The 21,379-nt window shown below is 42.8% G+C and overlaps 1 protein-coding gene across 1 annotated transcript; it reads right to left on the bottom strand.

Annotated features, from left to right (window-relative positions):
- Positions 1–512: 512 nt before the first annotated feature.
- Positions 513–3,293, bottom strand: LOC142700183 (oocyte zinc finger protein XlCOF29-like). Its single transcript, XM_075848095.1, has 3 exons — positions 2,884–3,293; positions 1,204–1,367; positions 513–737 (listed from the first exon to the last, which is right to left on the bottom strand). The coding sequence occupies exons 2-3, from the start codon at positions 1,279–1,281 to the stop codon at positions 513–515; spliced, it is 303 nt and encodes a 100-aa protein (XP_075704210.1). The 5' UTR covers positions 1,282–1,367; positions 2,884–3,293.
- Between the last annotated feature and the right edge of the window lie 18,086 nt (positions 3,294–21,379).

Here is a 21,379-nt window from a genome sequence, read left to right as displayed (position 1 = left end):
TACTGAGAGGAGTCCAGGAGAGAAGTCCGGCGGGAATGAGAGCATGAACATTACACACATGTAGCCGTGGATGGTACAGCTCGCTTTACTGCGCTCGTACAGTCTACTGCTCTGGGCTTCATTTGTACCAAAGGACATAATCTGTCTGGTGAATGGAGCGCTATGGATTTATTAAACGTATGCAGGAAACGTAGGGATCTAACGTGATGTGAAAAGACAAAGTTGTGGAGATCCTACATTACACGTCATTGTACACACGTGTATATGTACTGAACATGATGGTATTAAGACTTCAACATGGCCGCCAGTCCAGCCTGTGCCCCCAGTAATGTCAATATATATATATATATCTGTCTCTTCCCACCTTGTGATGTGCGCGGCCGGTAGTTCTCCATCATGACCTCCTCGTACAGATCCTTGTGTCCTTCTAGATACTTCCACTCCTCCATGGAGAAATAGACAGTGACATCCTGACACCTTATAGGAACCTGACACACACAATGATACAGTCATCACCCAGACACCTCCAGTGCTGTTACTGTAGAATTTCCCAGCATTCCCAGCAGTGTCACCTCTCCAGTCAGCAGCTCAGTCATCTTGTAGATCAGTTCTAAGATCTTCTCATGTATCCGGGAGTGAGGGGGAGGCTCTGTGATGGGACTACTGCTCCATCCTCCTGACTCATGGATGATGGGACTCGTACAGTCACCCGATGTCTTCTTCACTATTGTGTACTCCTGTGTATGGAGAGAGACACTTAGAGAGCTGAGCACAGTATTCCCCCCTCAGTAGGAAGAGGGAGATTGTGACCCCGCTGTATAGAGCTCTAGTGACCCCATATCTGTAATACTGGAGACCTCACCTACAAAAAGACATTGAGAAAATAGAACGAGGCCAAAACTAAAAAGGAAATAATATTGGGGGGACTAGATGGACCATGTGCTCTCCTCCTGCCGTCATCTTCTATGTTTCTATATAGATGTCATCCTGATCCTCCTGGTTCCTGGTCATTCTCATTGCTCTACAACATTACTATTGCTGCATTGGTGACATGACACATAACTGACCACATTGGTGGCTGATCTTCAGCTTCTTGACGTCACTTGGAAGGTCTGGACGCTGTTATACAGGACACTGGATTCTTCCTATTATGTATTGTCCCTTCCCTATGTGTGACTTGTTCTATAATGTAGAAAAGTTTACCTCTCCGCTCAACAGGTAGATGATCTCCAAGGTGAAGTCTAATATTCTTCTGCTCATCTCATTCCTGTCCTTGTCCATCCTTGGTGAGTCATTCAGGAGAAGGAACGTTGTGGAGGAGAAGATGAGAAAACTGGAGGAACTGGAGGATCTAGTACTGCAGACGTCTTTATGAAGGAAGGAGAAGATGGAAATCATACAGGGGACAACATCATGTGTGACATACAGAACCTCACTTATTGATCATTGAGAGAAACATCTTCTCAGAGCCGTCACCACATGGAATAAAGGGGTATTCCCAACACGGACATTTCTCCCCAGGATATGCCAGAAATGTCTGATAGATGCGGCTCCACCTCTGGCCGTGCTCGGCTGTTTCTGGACCTCCTATACAAGTGAATGGGGAGAGTCGTGCACATGTGTGGTCACCTCTCCATTCATTCTCCACCTGGATATAGTCATCACCTCACCAGGCGGGTCGGGGGACCCCCGTTCTCCACATAAAGGTGGGACCCCCATATATCAGACATTTATGACATATCTCTCAGGTGAGAAGAGTAAAATGAAGACATTTCCCCCCAGACAATGAATACCTGACTCCTGACAACCTGACACATGGTGGATACTGCGGAGACATTGCTGACATCTCACAAGACATGGTACAGTTTGTCCCACAAAAAACAACAATCCCCCACTCCGTTCCATCGACGGAAAAATAAAAAAAAAGTCCTGGCTCTGATAATTTGGTGACACAAAACAATTTTTTTTAAGAATTACGTTTTTTCTCTGTAAATGTCGCACATCATGAAAAACTATAGAAATTTGCTATCTCCGTAATCGTATTGACGGAAGAATAAAGTTATCAGGACGTTTTTACCACAAAAATACATTGGAGGAATCACAGATTTTCCCCATTTCCCCCACATAGGAGTTTTGCAGTTGCAGTGAGATTATGTGATACTTTATATGACGCCCTGAAAATCTACAACTCGTCCCGCAGAATCTAATCCTCGCACCGCGGGACTGACAGGAAAGCACAAAAATGTTATAGATCTGAGAAGACGGGGGGAATAGAACCTGGCCTGGTCGTTAAGGGGTTAACCTGCGGTGCGGATTATAGACACGCAGGATATCGGATTTATACCGCGGATTCGCTGCGCATTTGTTGCAGAATTTCCCCATTAAGTTCAATGGGAAAGTCAAGTTCCGCAACAAACGCCATTGTTCCCAGAATCCTCTGCGGCTCCACCGCGTGTTCACAGCAACGCTGCAGGTTACACATATATAAAACAGAAGGCGTCATGTGAACCCTGCAGCCAATCACAGGCCGGAGAGGTCACATGTCATTATAGGGGTCACCTGGACACAGCCGGAAGAGCAGGGACGTGTTGCTATGGTAACGCTGGGAGAGGTGAGGATCGGCCTTGTTGTATTTCTGTAGTAGATATTCGGGGGGATTATACGGCCACCATTTGGGGTGAATATTCGGGGAGATTTCCTTGCGTGTTGTGGGTCGTATTCGCTACGTGTGAACATTCCCTTAAACCGCACGGTGAACGACATTAACAAGAAATGTATAAAAGTCAGTGAATAAGTTGTATGTCCCGAATATTATGTCATTACAAAACACGACTCGTCCCACAAAACACCCGACCACTACAAAGACCAGAAATAACAACTTACCCCAAAGAGGCCGGCACTGGAGGGGTTAAATCCCGGCTAGGAGTCCAGTGGGCGGGGTCACTCAATGATTGACGGCTCTCTGTATACACACTCATACAGGGGTGACAGATAACAGAGAGAACACCCGACCAGCGCTGCTCTCTACCTCATACATGGAAATAGCTGAAGGACCTGTGATGACGTCACCACCACGTGACAACGGCAGGAGGGGCGGAGCTTATCAGTGGAGAGACGTGGTGGATGAAGGACATGTAACAATATAAAGATCACGTGACCGCTGCATCTGGGGACGGAGCTTAGAAGTGCAAAGAATGAGAGATGTATGAAGGACATGATGATCGCATGACATGAGGGGGGAATGGGGATCATGTGACCAGTGCAGTGGGGATCGGAGCTAAAACGTGTGAAATATAATGGGTTCTGGCTAAAGGACCTGTGAAGACGTCACGACCATGTGGTCACTGCGGAAGAGGCGGAGCTTATCAGTGAGGAGGAGACGTGGGGGATGGACCTGTGATGTGGATCACGTGAAATAACGGGCTGGTCTATGTGAGGGGGCGGGGCTCCTGTGCTGTGGAGAAATGATGATGATCACGTGACGTTATAGCCCATAATAACAGCCTGGACATGCTGGGAGTTGTAGTTCTCTCCTCTTATACCCCCTCCCTGTAATGTCCTCTGATATCACGTAATAACAGCCTGGGCATGCTGGGAGTTGTAGTTCTCTCCTCTTATACCTCCTCCTGTAATGTCCTCTGATATCACATAACAGTCTGGACATGCTGGGAGTTGTAGTTCTCTCCTCTTATACCTCCTCCCTGTAATGTCCCCTGATATCCCATAATAAAATTCTGGACATGCTGGGAGTTGTAGTCCTCTCCTCTTATACCACTACCTGTAATGTCCTCTGATATCACATAATTAAAGTCTGGAAATGCTTGGAGTTGTAGTTCTCTCCTCTTATACCTCCTCCCTGTAATGTCCTCTGATATCCTATAACAGCCTGGGCATGCTGGTAGTTGTAGTCCTCTCCTCTTATACCTCTCCCTGTAATGTCCTCTGATATCACATAACAGTCTGGACATGCTGGGAGTTGTAGTTCTCTCCTCTTATACCTCCTCCCTGTAATGTCTTCTGATATCACATAATAACAGTCTGGACATGCTGGGAGTTGTAGTTCTCTCCTCTTATACTCCTCCCTGTAATGACCTCTGATATCACATAATAACAGTCTGGACATTCTGGGAGTTGTAGTTCTCTCCTTTTATACCTTCTCCCTGTAATGTCCTCTGATATCACATAATAACAGCCTGGACATTCTGGGAGTTGTAGTTCTCTCCTTTTATACCTTCTCCCTGTAATGTCCTCTGATATCACATAATAACAGTCTGGACATTCTGGGAGTTGTAGTACTCTCCTCTTATACCACCACCCTGTAATGTTCTTTGATATCCCATAATAACAGTCTGGACATGCTGGGAGTTGTAGTTCTTTCCTCTTATACCTCCTCCCTGTAATGTCTTCTGATATCACATAATAACAGTCTGGACATGCTGGGAGTTGTAGTTCTTTCCTCTTATACCTCCTCCCTGTAATGTCCTCTGATATCACATAATAACAGTCTAGACATGCTGGGAGTTGTAGTTCTTTCCTCTTATACCCCCTCCCTGTAATGTCCTCTGATATCACATAATAACAGTCTAGACATGCTGGGAGTTGTAGTTCTTTCCTCTTATACCCCCTCCCTGTAATGTCCTCTGATATCACATAACAGTTTGGACATGCTGGGAGTTGTAGTTTTCTCCTCTTATACCTCCTCCCTGCAATTGCTCCACATACCTGAGTCACTCCCCGCCCATCTCTCTGCTGTCCGTGCTGCATACGCCGGTTATTTCGTCATGTGCATTATATACAGATATGTGATTCCTGATCTCTGATCACACGTTCCTCGCTTTGCTGCAGTGCTGCACTGGGGGATGGTAACAGATTTGTTGTAGAAGTTTTCATATAACTGAATATTGTTGTTTCTGCAGCAGATCCATGGCTTTTTATTAATCACAATCAGATGAGTTGGATAATCACAGAAATTGCTGCCACCATTTCTCCATGTGTGAACATAGTCGTATATAATACCAGTGACTGATCTGCGCTGCTCTTATAATCTCTACAACATGAGGAGTGTAAAGTTCTACCATGTGGGAACAGCGGACATGACCATCATGTGGAAGATGTTCCGCATGTTCAGTGTGAGATCTACTAACACTGGAGTCTTCTCTTCTGCTCATGTATGAGACGTTCTCCTGGTAGAACCTTTAAGGGTATGTGCACACACACTAATTACGTCCGTAATTGACGGACGTATTTCGGCCGCAAGTCCCGGACCGAACACAGTGCAGGGAGCCGGGCTCCTAGCATCATACTTATGTACGATGCTAGGAGTCCCTGCCTCTCCGTGGAACTACTGTCCCGTGCTGAAAACATGATTACACTACGGGACAGTTGTCCTGCAGCGAGGCAGGGACTCCTAGCATCGTACATAAGTATGATGCTAGGAGCCCGGCTCCTTGCACTGTGTTCGGTCCGGGACTTGCGGCCGAAATACGTCCGTCAATTACGGACGTAATTAGTGTGTGTGCACATACCCTAAGAGTAAAGTGGAGGAGGAAATTCCAGGAGGTGTTACCACAGGTAAGTAATAATGAATTTAGAAAGTGAATTGGGAGGTTTGCTAAGGTGAGGTTCCTCCTTAGGGTATGTGCACACGATAACTGCGATCACGTCTGAAATTACGGAGCTGTTTTCAGGAGAAAACAGCTCCTGAATTTCAGACGTAATTGCGTGTACTCGCATTTTGCGGGGCGTCTTTTACGGACGTAATTTGGAGCGGTTCTTCATTGGAGTCAATGAAAAATGGCTCCAATTACGTCCCAAGAAGTGTCCTGCACTTCTTTTGACGAGGCTGTATTGTTACGCGCCGTATTTTGACAGCGACGCGTAAAATGACAGGTCGTCGGCACAGTACATCGGCAAACCCATTGAAAGTAATGGGCAGATGTTCGCCGACGTATTGGAGCCATTTTTTCAGACATAATTCGAAGCGTAAAACGCCTCCATTACGTCTGAAAATAGGTAGTGTGAACCCAGCCTTAGTTCTACATTACAGCAACACGTCAGACAATGTGTTATACATAGTGCAGGACCTGAGGGAGCTGTGACTGCACATAGAAGTTCTCTACAAGGTGTTCTATGAATCTGGTCATGCACTAGGCAAAAATCAAATCTTGTTGCACATGAGAGAATTCACACAGGAGAGAAGCCAAATAAATTTTCAGAATGTGGGAAATGTTTTATGGAAGAATCAAGTCTTGTTACACGTGAGAATTTACACAGGAGAGAAGCTGTATTCATGTTCAGAATGTGGGAAATGTTTTACAGATAAATCACATCTTGTTACACATGAGAGAAGTCACACAGGAGAGAAGCCGTATTCATGTTCAGAATGTGGGAAATGTTTTGCACAAAAATCAAATCTTGTTGCACATGAGAGAAGTCACACAGGACAGAAGCCGTATTCATGTTCAGAATGTGGGAAATGTTTTGCACAATAATCAAATTTTGAAATGCATCGGAGAAGACACAAGGGGGAGAAGCTGTATTTATGTCTAGAGTGTAAGAAATGTTTTATTACTAAAACCAAACTAAAGGATTATCAGAAAAGTCACGGAGGGGAGACGCTGTATTGATGTAAAAATGTTTTACAAGGAAATACAATTTTTTTAACTTATCAGAAAATTTACATAGAGAAGAAACCATATTCATGTTCGGAAAGTGGGAAATGCTATAAGAGAAAAAAATAATAATATATCAGATAACTTGGACATTAAACCTTCCTTCTCAGAAACTTATTGTTGTTTTTTTTTTCTCTTAAAGGATCATGAATTTTATGTATCTTTTCAGTGCCATTTTTCTTAAAAACACATTTTTAATGTGTTTTCTTTAGAAGTGTGTTTTTTTTCTATATAGAAGCCTATGGGAAAATGGCATTGACCTAAAAAAAACAACACAAGATAAAAAGAAAAAAACATCACAAAAGATTTTACTTTTATGTGTGTAATTATCCCTAATCACTTCCTGCTAATATCTGTTTGCAGCGGTTTTTGCCACACAAAATATGCCAAGGAAAACCCCAACAAAAGCATGGCATTCTTAATAGAAGCACTGTGTGTGTGTGTGTGTGTGTGTGTGTGTGTTTGTGTGTGTGTGTGTGTGTGTGTGTGTGTGTGTGTGTAGGTACCATAGGAGTGTTAATTATACAGAGCAATTATACAGAGCAATTAAAAAAGTATGGTGCAAAGTTATAGCTGCGGTATTCATAACCGAGAGAACGTAACACAAATTTATTAACATGAGAAGACACTATCTAAGTTTTATCTATGCGCTACGAATGTTCAAAGTAATTTCCATTGGTAACACGGCAGATGTCTAGGTGGTAGTCCAGTGCTGTCTGGGTGGGTGACAGCATATCCTCGGATATGTACTCCACTGTTTTAGTGATGCGTTGTCCCAGGTCATTCAGATCCTGTGCCTGGGGGGCAGATACACTAAGTCCTTGATGTAACCCCACAGATAGAAGTCGTAGGATGTTAGATCTGGTGATCGTGGAGGCCAACACAATATTGGTGAATCATTGTTTCTGGCGAGTATTGGTGAACATCCAAATGAAAATGTGGAAGTGCACCATCCTGCTGATAGAGGAAGATCTGCCGAACATAGTCTATCTGTGGCATAAGCCATTCCTTTAACATGTCCAGGTAGAAGTGGCCACTGACAGTATCCTCAGCGAAAAAGAAGGGACAGTAGACTTTGTGCCTTCTCATTTTACAGTACACGATTACTTTTGGGTGAGTCCTTCCTGTGCTCGATAAGGACGCATGGTTTTTCTGAGTCCCAAATTCTGACGTTGTGGCGATTGACCTTCCCTCTGAGATGAAAGGTAGCCTCGTCGCTGAACGCCAGCTTGTCAGCTAATTCGTCCTCTTCCAGTTCTTAAATAAGATGTAATCTGTATGGCTTAAAATGCAGGCGTTTTCGTAAGATACGGCATACCGTGGTTTGTGCACCTGTAGTTCCATACTGGTCAGCCTGGTCGTACACGGCTTGAATCCTTCTCACTGTCTCATCCCATGTCTTTAGGTGGCCCAGACTTTTCTCATGACATAAATACCCAGTGTTTTCTAATTGCATCACCCAATGTGAAATGCAGTTTCTATGCAGAGCACTTTTACAAAAATTTATTCTGAAAATTTCACTCTACTGCCACAACAAACCCCCGTTCCTGCAGATTCCAACACAGAAAAAGCTATTTTTTGCTTCGATGTCACCATCTTATGTCATACTATGCAAGCACATTTCAAATTTGGCTCTTGGAAATGAAAGCTGTGCTGTGATTGGTTGCTATAGGCAACTTTGACTGTTCTTCTTTGATTTTTCAGTCAATGGCCATTTACCACTGATTTTACTTTAACCACAGGCCTTTACTTTTGCATCGTCCTATTTGAATCCTCCTGTATTTACCGGAATTCAACTGTAATTGGGATCAATGAAGGAAAAGTATTGTGGGTAAAAGGAAGAAATGAAGAGCCTGGTTTTCTTACAAAGCAGAGAAGCTGAATTGTCACCATGAACATCGCATATTATTACTGTTTTTTAAAAAAATTCCCCCGCACTGCAGGAGAATCCAGAGTCACCGTACAGATGCCCCATGGGAATATTTGTATTTTTTAACATATATGGACATATCAAAATTTGATCTTCATTCAAATAATATAAAATGCTGGCCGTGATGGAATACAACAAAAAAGGAACTTTTCAATAATTTATTAAAATTAAAATTCACAGATGTTTTATCAGAGAAGGCAATATCATAAGTATATTTATCACTACCTGAAAGACCTAAAATTAGAATAAGCTGCTCCAGTTTTAATACAAATGATTAGAACTTTGTTTTGATATATTCACACACTGCAGATTTGTAGCAGAAAGTTTTGCAACTGAAATTCTGAGTGGTTATTTTTTCTGCAGTATGCACATGGATTCTACAAGCTCCATCCACATGAATGGGACAGTTGCATACATTTCTGTAACAAAACGGCTGTAGGTGAATATATACTTAGGCTGGAGACCCACATGCAGCTTAAGGTGCAGGGTTTTATTTATTTATTTATTTTTTTCCTAGCCAAAGTCAGAAGTGGATCTAGCTGGAAGGAAAAGTAGAAGTCCTTTATTTATATTTCCCATTTATTTTTAATACATTCTCGGCTTTGGCTAAAAACAACCTGCATGTGTGATTCCATCTTCAGAGAGGATCCAGGAGGAACGTGTCTTATTTAAACCTCTGACATTTGGTTTACCCTTTGTTGATGAAATGTGTATTGAGATCCATAGTGCTGTGGGGCCTTCAGAAAGGTTTTAGATGTTTATAATTCAGGAAAGGGAAGGTCGTCAAACTATTAGATGTCAATCATTCCACTGTCCAGAAAACCATCTACATGTAGAGATTTCAGACAACTGCCAGTTGGTCCCGGCCAGTCTGTCTAGGTAAGATCAGCCTGAGAGCAGAATGCTACAAGAAGTCTCTCTGATAAATATTATGTAGTTCGTCAGAAATTCTTGTTCAGTATATACTAGGAGGACCACGATACTTCTACAAGTAATGTTAGTTTATATAAATCTTTGTGATCATTGTGGTAAAAGATACAGGAAATATGAACAGGAAAATCTAGAATAATTGCAGCAATTTACAAGAAAAGATACATTCCTACGTATACAGCTGTCATTCCCTCTCACTGCTGGAAGTCATGTTGAAGGTACAGGACCCCTCCCCCAGGTCTCTGAGTGTCCGTCTGTCAGTATCAGTTTGGAGTATCGTTTCAAGTCTGTCCCTATGTGTCATATGTACCCAAAAATACAGGCCTGTCTTAAACATCTATGTAGCTTTTGTGTCTACATATACAGAAGTTTACAAATGGCATACTCATGCACTTCTTCAACCCTCTTAGTGCACTGAAATATCTATGTGTTCAATTGTCAATGTCAGCTTATTGTATATTTAGTTCTTTTATATTGAATATCAATTGTGAATATTAGCAAAGTGATTAACACGGAATGTGAAGGTGCCCTATATTGTAACACTCATATTTAACATTTCCCCCTTTTGCGGAGATACATCAGTTGGAACCCTCAAAATATACAGATTTATCATCAGACCAGATTTGTCATTGGGTCTTCAGTCTTTTTTTTATTTCTGAATATTATTAAATGTCCTTTGCTCAAATAAATTGAATGCCCGTATGTGAATCACTACTTTATGATGTAACTCAATGTTCTAGTAAATAGTGATCGGATACCCATACAAAGTAGATTTTTAATTAAACCTAATATAAAATGATGGAATTTTCTTCTCCTTATTGTCTGGTTCCATTGAAGATTTGGTACTTATGTTGTTGACTCGTTCACAATAGAATAATCTATCATAACTTGTCAGCATAAACACAGTCTTTAGATTGTAGAACGATAGTCCATATGTTGAAGACATAGATTTAAAATCCATAGTCCAGAGTCCATATGTTGAAGACATAGATATAAAATCCAAGTCCGTAAACCATGCAGCAATGCACATTCTTCACCTTGCAAAGTCTTGGACGATCAATCCTTGAAAGGAATGTTGATGGATTAGGCTGCGCAGCCCTTCAAGTGTTTCCATCATCGAGTTTTCATAATGAAGTCATAGTCCAAATCACGTTGATATAAAAGCAAAGACCATGGATTAAATATATATCACTTCTGGGTTTCCTGAATACAGACTTCCCCCTATTCCAGGAATTCCATTCCTGGTCTGCCTAGTACGAAAGCCTTCCAGGCCCTTCCCAGAGGCGGGCCATAAAAGGCTTCCGGTACCGACGGCAAGATTGTGCTGACTCAGAAGCTGAGCCCGTGTCATCACCGGCGGGTGTCCACTGTATGTTACAGCTGACATTCTTCTGTAACGCAGGGACCTGAGCTAGCTCCGATGCCTGCCATTAACCCCTTAGATGAAGCAATCGCTGCGTCTTAGTGGTTTGTAGCAAATCGGCAGCCCTGCCATGCGATCACAGGGCTGCAGACTGCTGCTATGGCAACAGGAGGCCTAACAATGGCTGCCTGGTCTTCCTTCTGAACCCTACACTGTGCCCAAACAACAGTTTACTTCCACATATATGGCATCGCCATACCCGGGAGAACCCTTGTAATGATGGGGTAGGGAGACAGACAGGTGAGCCCTAATCTACCCGCCACTCAGTCCCTGCCTACTTGCACGACCCGTCCTAGGCGACGGCGTACAACTGGGCGACGGTCCCTATGCTTAATACGTGCACGACAGACAAACAGACAAGGGTACACAGAAGCTAAGGGAAAAGGGGCAGTTGCCCACGGCAACACCGTGAGCAACAAGGGAAGTGAACGAGCCGAGTCAAACCAGGAGTGTACGAGGTACCAAACGCAGAGCAGGAGCGTAGTCAGTAAAGCCAGGGTCAAAATGAAGCAGAGGTCAATAGTAAAAGCTGGAATAGCAGAGCCAGGAAACAAGATAGAATCACAGGCAAAGACAAGAAGCAAATCAAGGTATACATAGACCGAGGGCAGAAACTAGAACCGCCTGGCCAGGCTGTGACAGGTTCTCCCACTCCTCAGCCTACCAGCCTGAGTGGTAGCAGATCGAGTCACTCTATCAGACATAGGAGCAGATGCAGACTGATTAACCACGGGCGTCGATACAGAAGCTGTGTCTGGCAGATCCTTTACAACCCTTTTAACAATTTTTTGTTGTTTGTGTCTCCAGTGGCACAAGCTGGGCACAACATATTTGCCGCTGAAAAAGCTTATCTAGGGAAAAATTTTAATTTTTACTTTGCACCATCGGCAGCACATTTATTTATGAAAAAGACCTGTGGGGTGAAAATGCTCACTACACCCCTTAATAAATGCCTAGAGGGGTGCCGTTTCCAAAATGGGGTCACTTAGGCCTTTATTTTGCACTTGCACTCCTGAGCCCTGTCAAATATCCAGGCAAAAGATAAGTGCCCCATGTAGGGTGATTCTAAAACCGAGAAACACAGCATAATAATTAGGGAGCGGTCTTGTTATGGTGGCACAAGCTGGGCACCACATATTGGCATATCTATGGAAAAAATACAATTTTCACTCTGCAACATTGAGTGCACACTAATAAGGAATCAATCCAGCACAATCTGTGCTCCAAAAGCTAAATGGCGCTCCTTCTCTTCTGAGCCCTGCCGTGTGCCCAAACAGCAGTTTACGACCACATATTTTCGTACCCTGGAGTTGTTATTTATGGAAATTGTTATGTATTTTCTTAGCTAAAACGACATCTTCATTTTCACATCCAAATTCAAATAAAATCTATGAAACACCTGAGAGGTCAAAATGCTCACTACACCCCTAGATGAATTCCTTGTGGGGTGTAGTTTCCAAAATGTTTTTTTTTGGGGGGGGGGGGGGGGTGGGTGTTTCCTTTGTGTTGGCATCACAGGACCTCTTTAAACCTGACATGTTGCCTAAAACATAATCAAATAAAAAGAAGGCTGCAAAATCCTCTAGGTGCTCCTTTGTCCGCCTTTGATCCTAAATGGAGTCACTTTTTCAGCATTTTCAATTTTTTGGTCCCCTAGCGGCTTTGCAAATGCGACATGGCCTCTGCAAACCATTCCTGCTAAATTTGAGCTCCAAAAGCCAAATGCCGCTCTTTCCCTTCTAAGCCCTGCCGTCAATGTTCCCTCTAAGTCTCGGCAGCTCCTGAGCAGGGCAGTTAGGGAGCAGGGTGAGTCTCCATCAATGATGGGCGATCTGATGACCAAAACTAATATCCCCAGTAAACGCTAATATATCATGCTACATAAGAGAAAAAGAAAACTTATGTTAAATTAGTTATAAATTACTTTTTTAAGTACTATAATATTACAAGTCCAGCAGTAAAATAGACATTTATGAACACCAATTATAGGCATCCTCATTACACCACTATAGATAGCGCCACACAGACCCCTCGTAGACAGCTCCACACACAGCCTCCAGTAGATAGCGCCACACAGCCCCCTGTAGACAGTGCCACTCTCATCCTCCAGTAGATAGGGCCACACAGCCCCAGGTAGTTACTACCCCATGTTGATACTGTATATGCTGCCACACAGACCCCCACTTGTATACTCCCACAGCCCCCACTTGTATATACTGCCACACAGCCCCCCTTGTATATACTGCAACACAACCCCCTCTTGTTTATAGTGCCACACAGCCGCCTTGTATATACTGCCACACAGACCCCCCCTTGTATATACTGCCAGACAGATCCCCATATATACTGCCACACAGCCCCCCTTGTATATACTGCCACACAGCCCCCCTTGTATATACTGCGACACAGCCCCCTTGTATATACTGCCAGACAGACCCCCGTATATACTGTGTGAGGGTTTAGCATCACGAGAGGTTGGTACAGCGGTTTCTTTGTAGCCAGAGACAGGGACACCGTGCATTAAAGTTCATAACAGGGCTTTGCCTGTGTTTTATTCTTGTCAAAGAAACAGCCTCTTGTACAACAAGGCAAAATACTAAATAAATCCTGCTCGTCTGAGCACTAACTAAACAAGATAATATCTAACTATACCAAGTGCCTTCCTACCAAGCACTGGACACAAAGTAACACAGGTCTCTACTCACATAGAATACAGGCTACTCCAGACGTAGTAGTCTCCGGTCTGAGTCAGGAGTGAGACTCACACACACTGTGTCTGCACCTTTTTGTACACAGGCTGCAGGTGCAGCTAATTGAGCAGCAGCCTTGTCCTACAAACAGAGATGGACTAGGGATTGGGGAACCCGCCCTGCTCTTCCCCAATCCAACTCCAGGCCCTTTTTCCGGCTTTTCCTTAAGCCGAGATTGGAAAGCTAGAGCTTTCTATTGCAAAAAATACTCATTCCCTGGAGCCTAGGATACATATGACAGGATTCTAGGGGAAATGTACCTTCCCTCAATGACTTTACCTGTCACTGTCTCACAACTGCCACACAACACTTGTATATACTGCCACACAGACCCTTGTATATACTGCCACACAGACACTTGTATATACTGCCAGACAGACCCCAGTATATACTGCCACCCAGCCGCCACCCGCTTTGTATATACTGCCACAGCTCCTCCTTGTATATACTGCCACACAGACCCCTGTATATACTGCCACACAGCCCCCTCTCTTGTATATTCTGCCACACAGCTTTCCCAGCATTCCAGCAGTAAAATATATATGCACCAATTATAAGCATCCATGAAAGAATCCATCTCTTGCACCACTGTCCCTATGGACAGCGCCACACAGACCCCTGTAGACAACGCCACACACAGCACCCAGTAGATAGCGCAACACAGACCCCTGTAGACAGTGCCGCAAACAGCCTCCTGTAGATAGTGCCACACAGCCCCATGTAGATACTACCCCATGTTGATACTGTATATACTGCCACACAAACCCCAACTTGTATATACTGCCACACAGACCCCCGTATATACTGCCACACAGCCCCCTCTCTTGTATATATTGCCACACAGCTCCCCCCCATACAGTGAAGGAAATAAGTATTTGATCCCTTGCTGATTTTGCAAGTTTGCCCACTGTCAAAGTCATGAACAGTCTAGAATTTTTAGGCTAGGTTAATTTTACCAGTGAGAGATAGATTATATATATAAAAAAAAAAAAAGAAAATCACATAGTCAAAATTATATATATTTATTTGCATTGTGCACAGAGAAATAAGTATTTGATCCCCCTACCAACCATTAAGAGTTCAGCCTCCTCCAGACCAGTTACACGCTCCAAATCAACTTGGTGCCTGCATTAAAGACAGCTGTCTTACATGGTCACCTGTATAAAAGACTCCTGTCCACAGACTCAATTAATCAGTCTGACTCTAACCTCTACAACATGGGCAAGACCAAAGAGCTTTCTAAGGATGTCAGGGACAAGATCATAGACCTGCACAAGGCTGGAATGGGCTACAAAACCATAAGTAAGACGCTGGGTGAGAAGGAGACAACTGTTGGTGCAATAGTAAGAAAATGGAAGACATACAAAATGACCGTCAATCGACATCGATCTGGGGCTCCATGCAAAATCTCACCTCATGGGGTATCCTTGATCCTGAGGAAGGTGAGAGCTCAGCCGAAAACTACATGGGGGGAACTTGTTAATGATCTCAAGGCAGCTGAGACCACAGTCACCAAGAAAACCATTGGTAACACATTACGCCGTAATGGATTAAAATTCTGCAGTGCCCGCAAGTCCCCCTGCTCAAGAAGGCACATGTACAGGCCCGTCTGAAGTTTTCAAATGAACATCTGGATGATTCTGAGAGTGATTGGGAGAAGGTGCTGTGGTCAGATGAGACTAAAATTGAGCTCTTTGGCATTAACTCAACTCGCCATGTTTGGAGGAAGAGAAATGCTGCCTATGACCCAAAGAACACCGTCCCCACTGTCAAGCATGGAGGTGGAAATATTATGTTTTGGGGGTGTTTCTCTGCTACGGGCACAGAACTACTTCACCGCATCAATGGGAGAATGGATGGAGCCATGTACCGCCAAATCCTGAGTGACAACCTCCTTCCCTCCGCCAGGACATTAAAAATGGCTTGTGGCTGGGTCTTCCAGCACGACAATGACCCGAAACATACAGCCAAGGCAACAAAGGAGTGGCTCAAAAAGAAGCACATTAAGGTCATGGAGTGGCCTAGCCAGTCTCCAGACCTTAATCCCATCGAAAACTTATGGAGGGAGCTGAAGATCCGAGTTGCCAAGCGACAGCCTCGAAATCTTAATGATTTACAGATAATATGCAAAGAGGAGTGGGCCAAAATTCCATCTAACATGTGTGCAAACCTCATCATCAACTAACAAAAACGTCTGACTGCTGTGCTTGCCAACAAGGGTTTTGCCACCAAGTATTAAGTCTTGTTTGCCAAAGGGATCAAATACTTATTTCTCTGTGCACAATGCAAATAAATATATATAATTTTGACAATGTGATTTTCTTTTTTGTTTTTTATATAATCTATCTCTCACTGGTAAAGTTAACCTAGCCTAAAAATTCTAGACTGTTCATGTCTTTGACAGTGGGCAAACTTACAAAATCAGCAAGGGATCAAATACTTATTTCCTTCACTGTATATATAGTGCTACACAGCAATCCCCCATGTATATAGTGCCACATAGCTCCCCCCAAAAAAAATAATATTCTACTTACCATGCCCCGTTTCTGCGACGAATGGAGCGCTGCACTGCCTTGTGGGTGGGAAGCATGCGCACATCGGCGTGATGCAGTGACATCATCACGCGGCCTGCGCATGGATACTTCCCAGAGCCTTATAGGCTGCAGCCCTAATGTGGCCTGCAGCGTATAATATTCATTTGTATCTGAGTCCTGAGGGTCGCAAATACAAGTGAATGTGGCTGCCGCTAGCACCGGGGCCCCTCCGGTGCTATCGACAACACTGTATCCGCCCGCCGCTCGTGAAAGTGCGCGGGCTTTAAAAATTAGTGAGCGGTCGGACTGTGGAAGGTGCACGGCTGCGCACCTTATAGGGAAAACTGCCTGCCATGTGTCCAAATAGCTGTTTATGACCACATGTGGGATATTGTTTTACTCGGGAGAAATTGCTCTACAAATCTTGTGGTGCTTTTTCTCCTTTAGTCCTTGTGAAAATAAGAAAAAATTAGCTAAACCCACATTTTCTTGAAAAAAATGTTGATTTTCATTTTCACGGGCTACTTCCATTAATTTCTGCAAAAAAAACTGTGGAGTCAAAATGCTCACTATATGCCTGAATAATTTACAGAAAGTTATCAGTCAGTTAAAGATGGCTACATCCGTATAACCACATGTGGGGTATTGTTTTAATTGGGAGAAATTGCTTTTCAATTGTGGCGGTGCTTTTTTCCTTTAGTTCTTGTGGAAACTTGAAAAAATTAGCTAAACCTACATTTTATTTTAAAAAATGTAGATTTAAATTTTCACTGCATACTTTCAATAATCTCTGCAATAAACCTGTGCAGTTAAAATGCTCACTATACTCCTGATAATTTCTTTGAGGGCTGTCGTTTTCCAAATGGGGTCACTTTTGGGGGATTTCCACTGTTTTCGCACCGCAAGAGCTCTTCAAAGCTGACATGGTGCCTAAAATATATTCTAATAAAAAGGAGGCCCAAAATCCACTAGGTGCTCCTTTGCTTCTGAGGCCTGTGCATCAGTCCATAAACACACTAGGGCCACCTGTGGGATATTTCCTAAAACTGCAGAATTTTGAGTAGCGTTTCTCTGGTAAAACTCTCTGTGTTAAAACAAAAAAAATGGATTAAACATGAATTTCTGCAAAAAAAAATAATGAAATGTGTAAATTTCACCTCTACTTTGCTTTAATTCCTGTGAAACGTCTAAAGGGTAAATAAACGTTCTAAATGCTGTTTTGAATACTTTGAGGGGTGAAGTTTTTAAAATGAGGTGACTTATTGGGGGTTTCTAATATATAAGGCCCTCAAAGCCACTTCACAACTCAACTGGTCCCTTAAAAAATGGCCTTTAGAAATTTTATTGAAAATGTGAGAAATTGCAACTAAAGTTCTAAGCCTTGTATTGTCCAAGAAAAATAAGAGGATGTTCAAAAAATGATGCTAATCTAAAGTAGACATATGTGGATGTTAATTAGCAACAATTTTGTGTGGTATAACTGCATGTCTTACAAGTAAATACATTAAAATTAAGAAAAATTCAAATTTTTGCAATTTTTCGCTAAATTTCAGTGTTTTTCAGTTAAATACTGAATGTATCGAGCAAATTTTGCCAGTAACATAAAGTCCAATGTGTCACGAGAAACCAATCTCAGAATCGCATGGATAGGTAAAAGTATTCCGAAGTTATTACCACATAAAGTGAAACATGGCAGATTTGAAATATGAGACTCTGTCAGGAAGGTCAAAAGTGACCAAAGCGGGAAAGGGTTAATGTAGATAAATGTAAAGTTATGCATTTGGGTACCAACAATCTGCATGCATCATATGTCCTAGGGGGAGCTATACTTGGAGAGTCACTTGTTGATAAGGATCTGGGTGTACTTGTAAATCATAAACAAAATAAAAGCATTCAATGTCAATTAGCTGCTTCAAAGGCCAGCAATATATTGTCGTGTATTAAAAGAGGCATGGACTCGCGGGACAGGGATATAATATTACCACTTTACAAAGCATTAGTGCGGCCTCATCTAGAATATGCAGCTCAGTTCTGGGTTCCAATTCATAGAAAGGATGCCCTAGAGTTGGAAAAAATACAAAAAAGAGCAACGAAGCTAATAAGGGGCATGGAGAATCTGAGGAAAGAGTAAAATAATTAAATCTACTTAGTCTTGAAAAGAGACGTCATGATTCATTTGTATAAATATTTGAATGGCACATACAAAAAATATGGTGAAATCCTGTTCCATGTAAAACCCCCTCAAAAAACAAGGGGGCACTCCTTCCGTCTGGAGAAAAAAAGGTTCAACCTGCAAAGCAACAAGCCTTCTTTACTGTGAAAACTGTGAATCTATTGAATAGTCATCACAGGAGCCGTCACAGCAGGGACAGTAGATGGCATTAAAAAAGGCTTATATTTCCAGGAACAAAAAAAATATCAGATCCTATGTGAATGTGTAGAATTTGTGTTTCATCCCTTCCTTTTTCCCCATCCTTTGGTTGAACTTGATGGACATGTGTCTTTTTTCAACCGTACTAACTATGTAACACTGTAATAGGCTAAATAAGGTGAATGTGTTGAATGCACTCATCCTGTGTAGCGCCGTTCTGTTAATTTTTTTTCCCTTATTACTATTTTTTATTTTTACCCTGGAACTGGATGGGAAGATTTCAGTAGTTCCTCCAAACCTTTATGACTTCAAGATATCTTTGGACAATTCTCTTCACATTTACAGTGTAGAATTTCTTTTTATTTTTTGTTCATGGCTTCAGACAGAAGAATCTTAACATAATCTCTACATTCCTGTGCAAATATGAAACAACCTTTAGGTCTTATTTTCGGGACAAATGTCTACAGGGAACTTGGCCTCAGGACATCTGGTTAAGATCTTCAAATTACCAGGATTTGAGAGCGGTCTGAAAAACTCTAAAATTGGCCTTTTCTACAATTAAGACATCACTATGTCAAGATTCTGTCAGACAATACTATTTATGCCATCTGGGCCAAGGAAAATCTGTCCCTCTTATCAGTCCATCTAAAATGACCAGAAAACATGGTTGCGGACCTTCTAAGCCGGAAAAATCTACATCTGAGGCCTTAAACGAATCCTTTTTTTTAGGAAAAGGGATCTAGTTTATGCCCATTCACGGTCACCTCTCAATTCATTCTCGCCATGATGCAGAAGCCTACTCAGGTTAGGGGAACCCTGTTTTTTACATATGTGCGGGGCCCCCACGAGACGGGACCGGCATCTACCAGACGTTTATGGCACATCCTATTTTGGAAATACACCTTTATTCTGCAGCATTCCCACATTGCAGCTTCCTACTTCTCTATGATTACGAGGTGACATGACACCATGCCTTGTCTCCAAGGGAGCCAATGCTCACCATGTGATGTGACATCACTGCCTTGTAAACAGACAGACAGATAACCCCTTTTAGGTACATTGATAAAACCCAATTCAACAAACACCAGAAATAAAATCATTGTGAGAATCAATCACTTTATTAAAAAATAAAATTCTAACAACACAACGTTACACATAAGGTTTAGTGTAAGATGATGGGAGATCATTGTGTGGCTGTGTCAGGATGGGAACAGTAGTTCATGTAAAACCTGCTCTGTGGATGGTAACACAACTATAATGTTTTCTCATGTGTAAGGTAAAACACTAATGTTGTTTTAGTCTTTGGCTGGATTCACACGAGGTCATTACGTCCGTAATTGACGGACGTATTTCGGCCGCAAGTCCTGGACCGAACACAGTGCAGGGAGCCGGGCTCCTAGCATCATACTTATGTACGATGCTAGGAGTCCCTGCCTCGCTGCCGGACCACTGTCCAGTACGGGACAGTTGTCCGGCAGCGAGGCAGGGACTCCTAGCATCGTACATAAGTATGATGCTAGGAGCCCGGCTCCCTGCACTGTGTTCGGTCCAGGACTTGCGGCCGAAATACGTCCGTCAATTACGGACGTAATGAGCTTGTGTGAATCCAGCCTTACTCACAATCATTCTCCTACCCATCCGACTACAGTCACGTAAAGACACCCCATGTAATATATTTTTTTTTACATCTGTTGACATGTGTATCAATATTTAATCTTCATTCATACAGTATAAAAAGATAAAACAAAAAATCATAAATTGAATTTGCAATAATTTTTTAACAAAAAAAAAACACCTCACAGATATGCCACTTCCTTGTACGGCTCAAATACCTGGTACTGCCCCTCTGGCAAAAACAACCTCCAGCAGGTGTTTTTTCTTTAATAAGGCCTCATTCACACTTGCGTATTTTGGTCAGTATTTTGCATCAGTATTTGTAAGCCAAAACTGGGAGCGGAACAAATACTGATGCAAAATACTGTATAAAATTTGCAAATGTGAATGAGGCTTTACAGGCTACTAGTCTCTTATATGGGAGATTTTGTTTCCTACTCTTTCATGTGGAGCATGCACAACCAGTTTTACATCTCCCCCAGCATCTTGATGGTAATTAGTACTAGGCTTTCACTTGAGTATTCAAGAATCCTCCATTTCTTTTTTTGGGCATTCCTTGGTGGGTTTACTGGTATTGCATTGTTACTAAGTCTACTTTAGGGCTTATTTAGACGAATGTGTAATACGTCCGTGCAACGCGCGTGATTTTCACGCGTGTCGCACGGACCTATGCTTGTCTATGGGGAAGTGCAGACTGTCAGTGATTTTTGCGCGAGTCCGCTGCGTAAAACTCACGACAGGTCCTATATTTCTGCGTATTTCGCGCATCACGTACCCATTGAAGTCAATGGGTGCGTGAAAATCACGCAACAGCAGTCAAAAGTATGTTTGCAAACAGAAAAGCACTGCGTGCTTTTCTGTTTACAAACATCTAAACGGAGTGTCATAATGATGGTGGCAGCGCGAAAAGCACGCAGCCGCCCATCCTATGTGATGACACACGGAGCTGTTAAGTGCCTGTTCCAGAAGTCATGTTAGGGTATGTGCACACACACTAATTACGTCCGTAATTGACGGACGTATTTCGGCCGCAAGTCCCGGACCGAACACAGTGCAGGGAGCCGGGCTCCTAGCATCATACTTATGTACGATGCTAGGAGTCTCTGCCTCGCTGCAGGACAACTGTCCCGTACTGAAAACATGATTACAGTACGGG

This window comes from Rhinoderma darwinii, chromosome 1, assembly GCF_050947455.1.
Source record: "Rhinoderma darwinii isolate aRhiDar2 chromosome 1, aRhiDar2.hap1, whole genome shotgun sequence".
In the NCBI taxonomy this organism is placed as follows: domain Eukaryota; kingdom Metazoa; phylum Chordata; class Amphibia; order Anura; family Rhinodermatidae; genus Rhinoderma; species Rhinoderma darwinii.
The sequence above is the reverse complement of the archived record's forward strand: the minus strand, read 5'-3'. Positions and strand labels throughout refer to the sequence as shown.

Coding starts and splice junctions, on each gene's coding strand:
- LOC142700183 (XM_075848095.1), bottom strand. CDS start 1,281: ATGGACAAGGACAGGAATGAGATGAGCAGAAGAATATTAGACTTCACC. Junction 738..1,203: donor TCTACCTGTTGAGCGGAGAG/GTAAACTTTTCT, acceptor CTCCATACACAG/GAGTACACAATAGTGAAGAA.